Source organism: Panthera tigris, chromosome D2 (assembly GCF_018350195.1).
Source record: "Panthera tigris isolate Pti1 chromosome D2, P.tigris_Pti1_mat1.1, whole genome shotgun sequence".
NCBI lineage: Eukaryota > Metazoa > Chordata > Mammalia > Carnivora > Felidae > Panthera > Panthera tigris.
In genome coordinates, this window is record NC_056670.1 from 29,446,108 (window position 1) to 29,459,163 (window position 13,056).

Consider the following 13,056-nt stretch of genomic DNA (forward strand, 5'->3'; position numbering starts at 1 on the left):
CCAAAATCAAGAGTCAGTTGCTTAACCCACTGAGCCACCCGGCCACCCTGCCACCAAATACTTCTTAGGAAATTACTTAAGCCATACTTTTTAGGAAAATGTTGATAGACTTTTAGGCTAAGAAGTACCTAAGAGATCATTTATTCCCAGCCCTTATCTAATAAAGGAATCCCTCTTTGGCAGATGGGTCATCTAATTTCTGATTAAATATCTTATAAACAGTGTTAGTGGGTTTGAAATTTTTTTATAGTTTAAACCAAAATCCAGAGTCTTTACCACAAATGCACTACAGGGTCTTCCCCTTTGTACCTCTTTGACCTCATCTCTTTTTTTTTAAATTTTTTTTTTTTAATGTTTATTTATTTTTGAGACAGAGAGAGACAGAGCATGAGCAGGGGAGGGGCAGAGAGAAAGGGAGATACAGAATCTGAAACAGGCTCCAGGCTCCGAGCCGTCAGCACAGAGCCCGACGCGGGGCTCGAACTCACGAACTGTGAGATCATGACCTGAGCTGAAGTCGGACGCTTAACCGACTGAGCCACCCAGGTGCCCCATGACCTCATCTCTTATCATTCTCCCCTTGTTTCAGCTACCCTAACCTACTTGTTACTCAAACATAAACCTACTTTCACATAAGACCTTTGCACTTACTTGTACTGTTTCATATGTTCTTTCTTTTTACCACGTGGGTTCCTCCTACACTTTATTTAGGTCTCTCTTCATAGATCACTGTATTATAGAGGTCTTTCCTGATCACCCTGTCTAAAATAGCTTACCTTTCCCTTTACTCTCGATTCCCTTGTCTTGCTTTATTTTTCTTCATGATGCTTACTACTATCTAGTGTTTATGTTTGCTTATTTATTTACTGTCTACCTCACCTCATCACCACCACTCCTATTCCCAACACTAGAATATAACCTTCATGAGAGAAAGGACTATTTACTGCTAAATCTTGAGCACCTACTATGTCTCTGGCACATACATAGGGGACACTCAGTGGATATTTGTTAGATAGGTGAGAGGATCCTGGCTGGCTCAGTCAATAGAGTATGCAACCCTTGATCTCAGGGTTGTGAGTTCAAGTTGCATGTTGGGCATAGAGCTTACTTAAAAAAGTAGATGAATCCCTCCCTATATCTTCTTCATGCTGATCCTTTTGCTGTCCAGTGAAGTTTTACAGAACAAGTAATCTTTGCATATGTAATAGTCCTTCAGAAGTTTAGAGATTTATGTCTTCTTGTTTTTCCACTCCAAGCTTTGACTCTTTCAGCATTTCCTTAATTCTTTACAACTTTTTCTCTGATGCTCTAGGTTGTTTGTTTTTTTTTTTTAACATTTATTCATTTTTGATAGACGAGCATAAGCGGAGGGATGGGCAGAGAGAGAGGGAGACATAGAATCCAAAGCAGGCTCCAGGCTCCGAGCTATCAGCACAGGGCCCGACGTGGGGCTCGAACTCACGGAGTGTGAGATCATGACTTGAGCTGAAGTCAGACGCTTAACTGACTGAGCCACCCAGGTGCCCCTCTGGTGCTCTAGTTTAATTATTTCTTAAAGCATGAGTCTTTACAGCAACACAAAGAAGAATTGTTCTTTCAAAGATCTGTAAGCATTAGTCTTCTATTAATATGGTTTTAAAGAAGCTATTTTTTTTAGCAGCCATGTAATAATGATGTCTCATGAAAAATGTAGTTAAGTCATGAAGTGAGAACTTCATTGTCCTACTTTTGCTGCCTTTTTCCCAAAGATGATGTGACTTTTAATTTTTAAGGGGTTTGTGACCATGACTCTGGAAAGCCCAGAAGAAATACAAGATGTCAGTTGCGCTTGGAAAGAACTTAACAGAAAGCTGAGTAGTAATGCTGTGTCCCAAATTACCAGAATGTGCCTCCTAAAAGGAAATATGGTAGGTTTTTCTAGACAAATAAAAAGCTTTTTAATCAACTACTATAAATGTTTCTAAAGCCCAGTAGATTTTCTTTTCTTTTTTAAAAGGCTAATAGGGTGCATAATATGGTTTTCTCTGTGTGATGGTTTGTTTCCAGTTGTAAATTTGGGGAGTTTTATAAATAATTTACTTCTCTAGAAAGCTGTAAGTCATTCTGCTTAGTTTGTCCAATAACCAAGTTATCTAAGTTCCTGCTTTTGTGCACATATTATCTGTGGTTGTATGTGTTTTACTCTATGACTAAGTAACTTATAATTTCAACAGCTGAACAGCTCTGTTATTTAGAGAATATGCAGTGTTGACTTTTAAGTGGCCTGCTTTGGTTGTTAATGAGGATAATGAAGTAAAGTAAGAATTTTAATACATTTTTGAAACAGCAAAGTTAAAACTATCTCTAATCTTACTGACTGTTTCTTCTAATGGTTTTGAGGAAAGATGTTACATTTATTCATCCAACTTTGCTACATAGGTTTATTCTAGCCTAGAATTTATTAACTTTATTATTTATTGGAAATAATCATTTCTCTCAAAGTTTAATATTACCATTAAAAAAAGTTTTGTGGCAAATCTGAGACAAATAAACGCATTCAGAAAAAATATGAAGGGCATGGAAAATCTAACAAAATCTTTAGGCCAGGCTAGTTGCTGTATTTGAGAATTAAATTAACTTTCAGTTTATTGACAACCAGTACCAAAGAAGAAGCATCTTGGGTTATATCATTCCCATTATCCGATAAATACTGCATCTCTTCAGGATAGAAATTTTCCAGCATTAAATTTTCCAAAGAATTTATTACATGGATCCTTTTACAGTGGACTTGGAACAACATTAAAGTGTCTACAAGAACTTTTCTAGAGAGTACTCTATATTTTTAGTAGTAGATTCCTGTTAGATATTTTTTTTACTTTTCAGATTTAGAAAATATAATAAGCAGCCACTCTCATGCATTATTTATATGTTAGTTGTTTTAATCTTGTAAGCATTCATGGGACACACCCTATCTTTTCTTTCTTTTTTTTTAGCTGTAAGATTACCAGCAAGTACTAGTGTATTAGTAAAAATTCAACTCATCTGCATCTAAATAAAAATTTTTTCATTTTGCTTTTAGGGTGTTTGCTTTGACGTTCCTACAACTGAGTCAGAAAGGTTACAGGTACTTTAAAAATTTTATCTGTTAAATAGTTGAATATTTAACCATTTAAAATAGTAATTTAAAAGAAGTCATTTAAAAGAAGTCACAATATCATTATGATGCCTAAGTCAATTAATTTTCCTTTATAGAATATATCTAGGCTATATCATAATTTAAAACATTTATTATAATTTCAAATATAAAAAATAGAATTGCATAATAAATATTCATGTACCCATCACCCAGCTGCAGTTGTGATCAGCTGACAGCTGGTTTGTTTCATGTCACTTCCATCCATTTTCCTACTCTCCTGTATGTATGCTTTTGAGAGAAATTGTAGGTATTCTGTCATTTCAACCATAAATATTTCCATATATCTACTAGGGATACTTTTTAAAAACATAATCATAATGCCATAGTTCAAATACCTAAAATAATAATTCCTTAATATCATCTAATTTTGTGTTTAAATTTTCCCTATTGTCTCCTAAATATTTTTTATTTTTTTGTCTCCTGAATATCTTAGAATATAAGACCCATACATTATAATTTGATGTTTCTTAAGTCTCTTTTAATCTGCAGTTTCTTGCTCCTTTCTTTGTCACTTTAAAAAATTTTTCTTGTATTTTATCTGTTGCAGAAAGAGATTGTCTACTAGATTCCTACACTATAGAATTTGACTATTGCACTACTGTGCATATTTATATATGTATTTGGGGGTGATTCTGTTCTTTAAGTCTTTTTAAAAATTAAGAATATATCATGAACACATTCCTTTGTCAACTATATAGTTATTTTTTAACAGCTCCCTGCATTTGGCCATGTGGGTGGTCAACTTTTCTTTTCTTTTGTTTTTTAAAAATTTTTAAGTAGGCTCCATGCCCAATGTGGGGCTTGAACTCATGAAGCTGAGATCAAGAGTCGTGTGCTCTACTGACTGAGCCAGCCAGGCACCCCTGGTCAACTTTTGTTAATGTTCTGTTTTCTGACATTTAGGTTATTTCCAGTAATATACTGTTATAAACAGGACAGCCATGAATGATGGTATAGCTAGCTCCGTTTTTTTGGTTTTTTGGGTGTTTTTTTGTATCCAAATCTGTTTATTAGGATAGTTTCCCACTCATGCTAATTCAGGATGCTTTTACTGCCGTTGCTGTCTGAAGGAGCATCCTTCTGTAAGCCTTTTCTTCCTATTGGCTGGCACAGGACGGTGGGGCAGCCCACAGACAACACCACTGTTTGTGTGTGGTTGAAGATGGTGGTGATTTTGTAGCACCCAGGGTACCTCATATCCATGAAGTAGGAGTTGGGGCCCCGCACCAGGCGCTTCTTTTTGCCCTTCCTCTTCTCTTCTGGGGACGGGTACAGGAGGTCCTTCACAAAGGGCTTGTTCTTGTGGGCAAGTTGTCATCGCTAAAAAGGGGTAGCATAGCTAACTCTTTATGCATTGCCATGTTTATCTCTTCAAGATGAATTTTTTTTTAAATGTTTATTTTTTTGAGAGAGAGAGCAGGGAAGGGGCAGAGATAGAGAGGGAAAGAGAGACAGTCCCAAGCAGGCTCCTTGCTGCCAGCACAGAGACCTACACAGGGCGTGAACCCACCAACTGTGAGATTATGACCTGCACTGAAACCAAGAGTTGAGCACTTAACCAGCTGAGCCACCCAGGTGCCCCTACATGAATTTTTTTAAGTTTATTTATTTATTTTAAGAGAGAGAGAGAGAAAATATGCGAGTGGAGGAAGGGCAGAGGGAGAGATAGAGAATCCAAAGCAGGCTTCTAGCTGCCAGTGCAGAGCCCAGCATGGGGCTCAGACTCACGAACCGTGAGAACATGACCCAAGCTGAAATCAAGAGTCCAAGACACTTAACTGATTGAGCCACCCAGGGCCCCAAGATGGAATTTTTTTTAATGTTTATTTACTTACTTAGAGAGAGAGCGCATACACAGGGGAGGGGCATAGAGAGGGAGAGAGAGAATCCCAAGCAGGCTCTGAGCTGTCAGCACAGAGTATGATGTGGCGCTCAGCCTCATTAACTTGTGAGATCATGACCAAAATCAAGAGTCGGACACTTAATTGACTGAGCCACCAAGGCACCTTTAAGATGAATTTTTTATTTTTATTTCTATTTTTATTTTTATTTAATTAATTATTGTTTTTTACTATAATATATTGTCAGGTTAACTAACATATAGTGTACACAGTGTGCTCTTGGCTTCGGGAGTAGATTCCCATACTTTATTGCTTACGTACAACACCCAGTGCTTGTCCCAACAAGTGCCCTCCTCAATGCCCATCACCCATTTTCCCCACCCTCCCCCCCCCCCCCCGCCCCCGCTCCTTGCCCTCCCTCAACCCTGTTTGCTCTCTGTATCTAAGAGTCTCTTATGGTTTGCCTCCTTCTCTGTTTGAAACTGTTTTTTTCCCCTTCTCTTCCCCCCCCATGGTCCTCTGTTAAGTTTCTCAAATTCCACATGAATGAAACCATATGGTATAAGATGAATTTTTTAAGATGATTGCTTGGCCAGAAGGTTTGTGCATTTTTAAGGCTTTGGTCATATATTGCCACTAGTGGTATATGTGTTTGTCTCTGCTCACTCTTACCAACAGGGTATTTTAATATTTACTTTCCTTGGCAACTCATGATTACAATGAACAGTTAATGTAGCAGGATATAACATAGTGATGCTCTTAGGAGCGCTGATTTGTATATCTTGAGTTGTTTACCCTGACACCAAATTATTTCCAATGGCTGTGTATTTTTGTCCTCACCTGTGTTGACAGGTTTTAATCTTCATCACTAGCTCTCACTTCTTGCTTCTGTCAATATAACTGCTGAAAGAAATGCACTACTTGTTAATGGCCTACTTGTTTCATGCCAAGAAATCAGTGCTCTCTTTTAGAGTGTATAAACTGAGTATGAAATTATGAGCCTCAAAATGAGCCTGAGAATTTCTCCTAAGACTAAAATTTAGGAACTTTAATGGATGTACTTTGAATATGTTTTTGGTTTTGTTTTCTGGCTTTCAGTTTTGTTCCAGAAACTTTGAATTTAATGGGAAGATTAATTAGCTAATAGTTAATGGACATTAAAAAAAGAATCTCCTGTACCCAGTGTATTTGCTTATGGTTTCTATTTTGCATTTATATTAATCCTCTAAATTCCCCCAACAGGCAGAGTGGCATGATTCAGACTGGATACTTTCATTGCCAGCCAAGTTACCTGAAATTGAAGAATATTATGATGGAAACACATCTTCTAACTCCAGGCAGAGGAGTGGCTGGTCAAGTGGCCGGTCTGGCCGATCTGGCCGGTCAGGTGGTCGATCTGGTGGCCGGTCAGGTAGACAGAGTCGACAGGGGAGTCGGTCAGGAAGTCGACAAGATGGTAGAAGACGAAGTGGGAATAGAAATCGATCAAGAAGCGGGGGCCACAAACGGAGTTTTGACTGAGTATTTGATAGTTAATCTACCAGTGTGAGCTTGCCTATTTCTGCCTAATCATGTACATTATCCACCAAAAATTAGGTCATCATAGTTGAGGTATGTGTCTGCTCTTTGCAAAGAAGTTGGTCATATTTTTTTAAAAAGTGTTTCACAAGAATGGTTGTAAACAAATCTACTTATCCAGTTATACCTTTGAATAAAAAAACCTCCTTTTATTGTCTCTTTTCACTATGTGTTAAGAATTTTGTCAGTGTAATCTTCTACAGTTTCTTCTAAAACATGACAGTCAAATTAATCTTAAGATTACTTGCATTTTGAAAAATGTGGTGTATTTGTATTGAGATCATTCCTTCCATAGGCTATGTAGTAGAAAAGAAATCCCTTCTACATTAAAGGGATATATAAACCATATATATATGGTTAGGTGTATATATATACCTGGTTGGGTATATATATATGGTTGACTGGTTAGGTATAACATTTAAATTCTAGATACAGTTAATTAAAAAGGTGTGCAAGCAGTGTACACTCAATAATTTATTCACCAGATAATGATTGAAGTCTACTATGTGCCTATCACTGTGTTGATCACTAGGGATTTGGTTGGCGAACAAGGCACAGCACTATCTTCAAGGAACTTACAGTCTAAAGACAAACAGTTATGAATGAAATTAACATCTAAAGGCTAAGATGGATGGATGGTAGGCTAAGATCCTACCTGGATGGAATGTTAAGGACCTAGTTTGGGTACACCAAACCAGTCTTAGGAGTCAGAAAGGCTTACAAGCAGTGATACCCAAAAAAAGAAGTAAAGCAAAAGTATCCGTTGATCTAAGCAAGTATGTGTGAATGGCTGGAAGAAGTGTTCAGAAGGCAGAGGGTTTAGAGGCCGGGAGAACAGAATATGCAAATAACCAGAGCCAAAGAATACCATATCAAGTCTGAGGACCTACAGTTCAGTATGGTTTGCATGTGACAGGCAGAGGGAAGGAATAAGAGAGAATGAGTTCGTATTTAACAGGGACCTTATTTTAAAGGCCTTGTGTGCATTAAGTTTAAACGTTCTCTTGAAGACTGGTGAACCATTAAAAGATTTAAGGTAAGGAATGACATAATGAGATTTGTGTTTTAGAAAAGATTATTGGCTACACTGAAGAGACTGGATCAGAGAAGGGCCAGATTGGAGGTAAGGAGACCTCTTATGATGCAGTTGGAACAATCTAAGGTAGAGGTGATGATGGTCTGCATTACTAGTAGGTAACATATTTTGATGATAAGAACTGAGGCATTTAGGAGCTTATTACTTGGCCAGAATCCCAGCTGGATCAATGTAGTGGAATGAGGATTTAAACCCAGATAAGTCTACCTTCTGAACCAGCATTCTTAACCACTGTGCTAAATAGTTGGTGGGTGACACTGAGAAACATGGATAGATTTCCAAAGTTTTTTTTTTTTTTTAAGTTTATTATTATTTTTTAGTAATCTGTATACCCAATGTGGGGCTTGAACTCATGACCCCAAGATTAAGAGTTATGTGCTCCTCCAATAAGCCAGCCAGGCATCCCCAAAGTTTTTAGGAAATAAAATGGTTAGGACTCAGTACTTGATTGAGTTGGAAGATGAGAGAGATGCAGAAGTATAAAACAGGTTTTTGTCACTGAGATAAGGTACTAGGAGGAAGAATAAGAAAAGTTATGTGGGGAGGGAGGGGGGATATGATTAGTTCAATATTAGATATATTTTAATATTGAATAGCCCATGAGATCTTAAAAGAAGATGTAAGAGGAGGTTAACAGTATACAGTTGGATTTGTAAGTTTGAAGCAGAGAGAGATCTGTTCTAGAGGTGTAAAGATTTGGGAATAATAAAACAATGGTAATTGTAGTTAAGGCAGTGGAAGAGTATATCTAGTGAAAGTATAGTAAGAAAAGAGGACTAAGGAGTAAACCCAGAGGCAAACTAATGTATTCACTACATGACAGAGGAAGGGAATCCCATCACTATCAAGAAGAGGTAAGAAGAAGGCAGAAAGTCCAGAAGTATGAGGCTTTCAAAGGAACCAGAAGATGAGCCTGAGATGGGCATTGGATTTGGCAAAAAGGAGACGTTTGACGTGGGGAACACCCAGAGTAATAAAGTGTTGAAAGTAGAAACCATTGAACAGTGGGTTCAGGTGGAAATGAGAGATAAAGAAGTAGAGACGACAAATCTGTCTTCCAGAAATTTGGCTGTGAATAGAGAAGAATAAGCTAAAGCTGGAGTGAAAGAAAGGACATGAGATGACAGTTTTTTGTATGTGTGGGCTGGGGGAGGATGAAGGAAATTAGAGCATGGACTACTACTACAGGAAGGAGCCAGAAAGGAGGGAGGAAGAGAAAGAACATCTGATGGAGCAATATCTCTATGAAGACCCAGAAGGATGAGCTTAGGCAGACAGAATTTAGCCTTAGAGGTAGAAGCACATTTTGCCAGGAGGAAAGTATGGTTATCACGTAGGTGAGTTTGCAGGTGATAAGGTAAAAATTAAGGGAGTGCCTGCCTGATGTCTTCTTTTTTTTTTTCCTGTGGTATTCTTTCATGGTCATCTACTAAGGGTGAAGAGGGAAGTAGCAGGCTAGGAGATTTGAGAAAATGGGAGAAACACTGAAGTATCAACTGTAGAACAAGATAGCTTACTAGGGAAACTGAGGGTCACAGGCAGCTTTGAGGGTCCAGCTGAGATTAGAGACTTCATTTATTCGGGCAGCAATTAGGGCAGCAATTAGAGCACTTGAGTGACTTCCTGTAATAACATTTCAGTATTCTGTTGTAGGAATGGAGATGGCAGATACCTGCTTGATCCAGGATTGCGGTTTTGCTCTGTGAGATGAAAGGATGAAGAACTTTGGCAAAAGTGATCGGAGTAATGGTCCATGGAGTCTAGACTGCCTAGGCATTGAAGTGGAGGTAGGGTTGATAACTGGGAGAATATAGGAGCAAAGACCTGAAGGTCACTGAAAGTTCTCTAAATTTGAGATTTCAAGAGTGGAGCAGTTGGGGAGAAGACAAGTTCAGGGTTTGGTAGCAGGCCTGTTCAGGGGCAAAGGTCACTTCAGATGAGATGGTCAAAGAACTGAGAATCTAGCATTCTTTGGGTGTTTTCATGGACAATGAAGTCTTTAGGACTGAGGAGGGAGAGGAAGACTAAGCCAATGAATGGTAGAGTTTAAGTTACGGAACAAGAAAGTTTATAGGGTGATATTGCCACGTATCTTCAAGGGGAAAAGGGCATTCGCATGATAGTGAAGGAGTAATAGTTTGGAAATGGTTTTGAAGAAAAGAAAAGGACATGGATACCAGGGTACGTGGGATATGAGGGAATGAGCAACGTGTGAGGGAAAGCTGCAAGAATAGTATTTTTCAGCAAACCCAGATTTCAGTTAAGCCGGGGTGTGTGGGGGGAGGACTCAGTGCTGGATTGAGAAAGGGAGAGGTTTTGATTATGGGAAATGGGGTTCCAGATAGCCATGACTCGGGGGAAAAGTGTCAGTTGGCTCTGCATATGAGTAGCTGTGAGCTCTGCATTTATACTGAAGATGAAATTGGGGCTCCATTCCTACAAAGGTGCACGAGTCCTAGTACTTTAGTCAGAGTAAGTTGTATACCTACAATGCCCCAGGCACCATGTTCAGGGTACAAAGGTGAATAATGTGTGCCTGGTCTCTGCCCTCAGGAACTCAGAATCTAGTGAAATAAATGGCCACAGAAACCTAGGTCCAGGGCAATGACTAGTGCAATAATTTGAGAGCTCTGCACAAGGGCACCTAGCCCAGCCCACCAAACGGGGGTGGGAGTTCAGAGAAAGCTTTTTGGACATGATGATTGAAAATGGATTAAGTCAGGTAAAAGGAGCAAAGTGGGAATGGACATCGAGGCAAAGGCATAGAATAGCTAATAAAACAAGCTCTAAGCATGGTGAATGAGAAATAGCTCTCATTGCTGGGCTTCTCACTTCACGGAAAGCAGTGATGAGAACAAGGTAAGGTCCTATCTCGGAAGGCTTTGTAGGCCTTGTTTTGAAACCCATTGAAGGCTTTCAGGGAAGTGAGTGAAAAAGATAAGCATGTAGGTGCATGCTAGCAGGGTGGAGGTAGATTTTAGGGGTCCACTTGCTAAAGGCTGGCTTCCCTATTAGCAAGGAAGATGGGGCAGGTCCTAAAAAAGATTAATAGCTTTCCATACCTTCTAGAAGAAGGTGGGGGCAGAATTCTCCTCTTTGGGCTGCATTTAGCCCCTTATTTTTGCTCTTTCTTCATAGAGCCCAGCACCTTCATGCTTCCACCTTTTGGCTATTCAGAGCCTCCTGTTTGGTATTTGTGCCCTAGTGTGGTCACTTAACAGCTATGAATTTAATTAAATCAGTTACCCTGATCTTCAGTTTTTGAACTTGTAAATGTCTGTCTTATTAGAAATTTGAATAATGAATTCACATTTATGTGTGAATGTCTGAGAGCTTCCTCTCACATTGTTTTTGTTTCACATGTCTTGTGGGTAGTGTTTAATGTTTTTTTAAACCATATTCCTTTTTCATATTAGTAATATGCATCCATTGTTGAAAATTTGAAAAAAATAGAGGAGCAAATGGAAGAAAATAAAAACCATCCATAATTACATCACTCAGATAATTACTGCTAACATATTGTTGTGTAGACTTTTGAATCAGTGTGTGTGTGTATGTATGTATGCATACTTTTTGAAACAGAAATTCTCCCCCCATTTTATGAAAACACGACATTATCTACATCAGAGGAAACTGGTCTGGCGGAATCAATACCCAGAACTTCACATTTCCAATCAAATGTATGTATAAGACCTATTTTTTTCCTACTTGTTGCTGAATTTTATACTGATAACTAGATTTAATGCAGTAATTTGGCTGCCTTTGACCCAAAAAGGGCCTTTGCAGGCTTCCTCTGAGAATTTTGGCCTTATGCCTATGTGTGGGTATATTACAAAGGAACTTACATATTTTATAAACCTTGACAACAGTTTTCCATTAAGGAGTGTTCTGGGCTCACTCAGTTGTTGAACATCTACGGGTAATAAAAATGTCCCTGTATGGTTTATAGCAGTATCACAGAGGTTCCTTAAGGGAGGGACTGGGCCTTCACTAAAGGTACCCCAAACTCCCACGTACAATGCTGAAATCCTAGATGTTAAGCATTTTATCAGTTGGTTGATTGCATTCATGCTTCCTCCCCCTTCTACACCTAATACCAGGATGATTGAATTGCTTTCCTGCCTGGGCACAGAGCTAAAATTTATTTCAAGGGATTTCTCTGTCTTCCCCACACCCCAACATTGCCATTTTAATGGTCAATCAACTTTTAGTGTCAATCTACCATGTGCCTATGTACCAGGCGCTGTTTAAAATCTTTGGGATACAAAATAGGTAAATCAAGGTTCCTAGCTCAAAGATATCACAGAGTATAAGTTAAAGAAAGAGTTGCTGTAGATTTACATAAGTTTACCTGTTAAAAAACTGAGACTGTGAAACATCAAGTAACAGTTTTATGTGAGACATGAAAATTTTCCATTGAACTGTCATTTTAAAATGTGCAGTAAATACAGAAATAAAACTTCTGCATTTACCTTTGTCATAAAATGATTATATTTTAAGTTGTCTTTCTAAACACCTACAAGTTTTAATGGCTGTCATTTATTGTGCTTTACTTGCCAGACACTGCTAATCCCTTTTCATTCATTATCTTACTTAATTTTCTCAGCCCACGAGATAAGTTTGTTATCCTGATTTCATGCAGGAGAAACTCAGGTTCCAATTAAGTAATGTGTGCAAAATCAGAGAAAGACCAAGCAGTGCAGGCTTTCAAAGCCAGGCATGATTTCAACGGATTTTAAAAATTATTCCCAATTCTTTGGATCACTAGTTCTTCAGAGTTTAGTGACGTTGTCATAGGTCATTCTATGGATGATCATGGACCACTTTCCTCAACTCCTCGAATTAGCATATTGCCCCAATTATGCAAGATTTAGAGCCCTGTATTTTTAATTAAAAATTTTTTTACGTTTTACTTAGAGAGAGTGCAAACAGGGGCAGAGAGAGGAGGTAGAGGATGCAAAGCAGGCTCTGCACTGACAGCAGTGAGCCCGACGTGGGGCTCGAACTCACGAACCCCTAGATCATCACCTGAGCCTAGGTCCCACGCTCAACTGCCTGGGCCACGCAGGTGCCCATAGAGCCCTGTATTTTCTTATAGAGGTCCATGTGGTTTGGGTGCTCTTCCTACTGGTCCCAAGGACGGTTGGGGTGCCTCTCTGTGTCTTCAGAATAACTGATACTCCTCTATCTTCCAGCAGTCTATAAAATTTCTTTATGACAAGTATCGTATATTCTCTGTTAACTGAATCCTAGCCTTGTTTCTCCTGACACCTGACACTGAATGGTTGGGGGATGTTTACGTGCATGCAATTAGGAATGACATATCCGACTGAATTCTAATTCTTATCCAGGCTTGCGAGTCTGGG

The 13,056-nt window shown here is 38.8% G+C and overlaps 1 protein-coding gene and 1 pseudogene across 3 annotated transcripts in view; one reads left to right on the forward strand and one right to left on the reverse strand.

The window, feature by feature from the left end:
- The window catches only part of DDX50 (DExD-box helicase 50), a 32,362-nt gene extending 25,603 nt beyond the window's left edge, over nt 1-6,759 (forward strand). For all 3 annotated transcript variants that reach the window (XM_007095751.3, XM_007095752.2, XM_042960857.1), the window contains 3 exons: nt 1,773-1,907; nt 3,059-3,103; nt 6,259-6,759. In XM_007095751.3, coding sequence (XP_007095813.1) covers nt 1,773-1,907; nt 3,059-3,103; nt 6,259-6,537 — 459 coding nt within the window. In that variant the 3' untranslated portion in view covers nt 6,538-6,759. The remainder of the gene's footprint in view (nt 1-1,772; nt 1,908-3,058; nt 3,104-6,258) is intronic.
- Nucleotides 4,122-5,921, reverse strand: LOC122231958 (annotated as a pseudogene).
- Nucleotides 6,760-13,056: the final 6,297 nt, after the last annotated feature.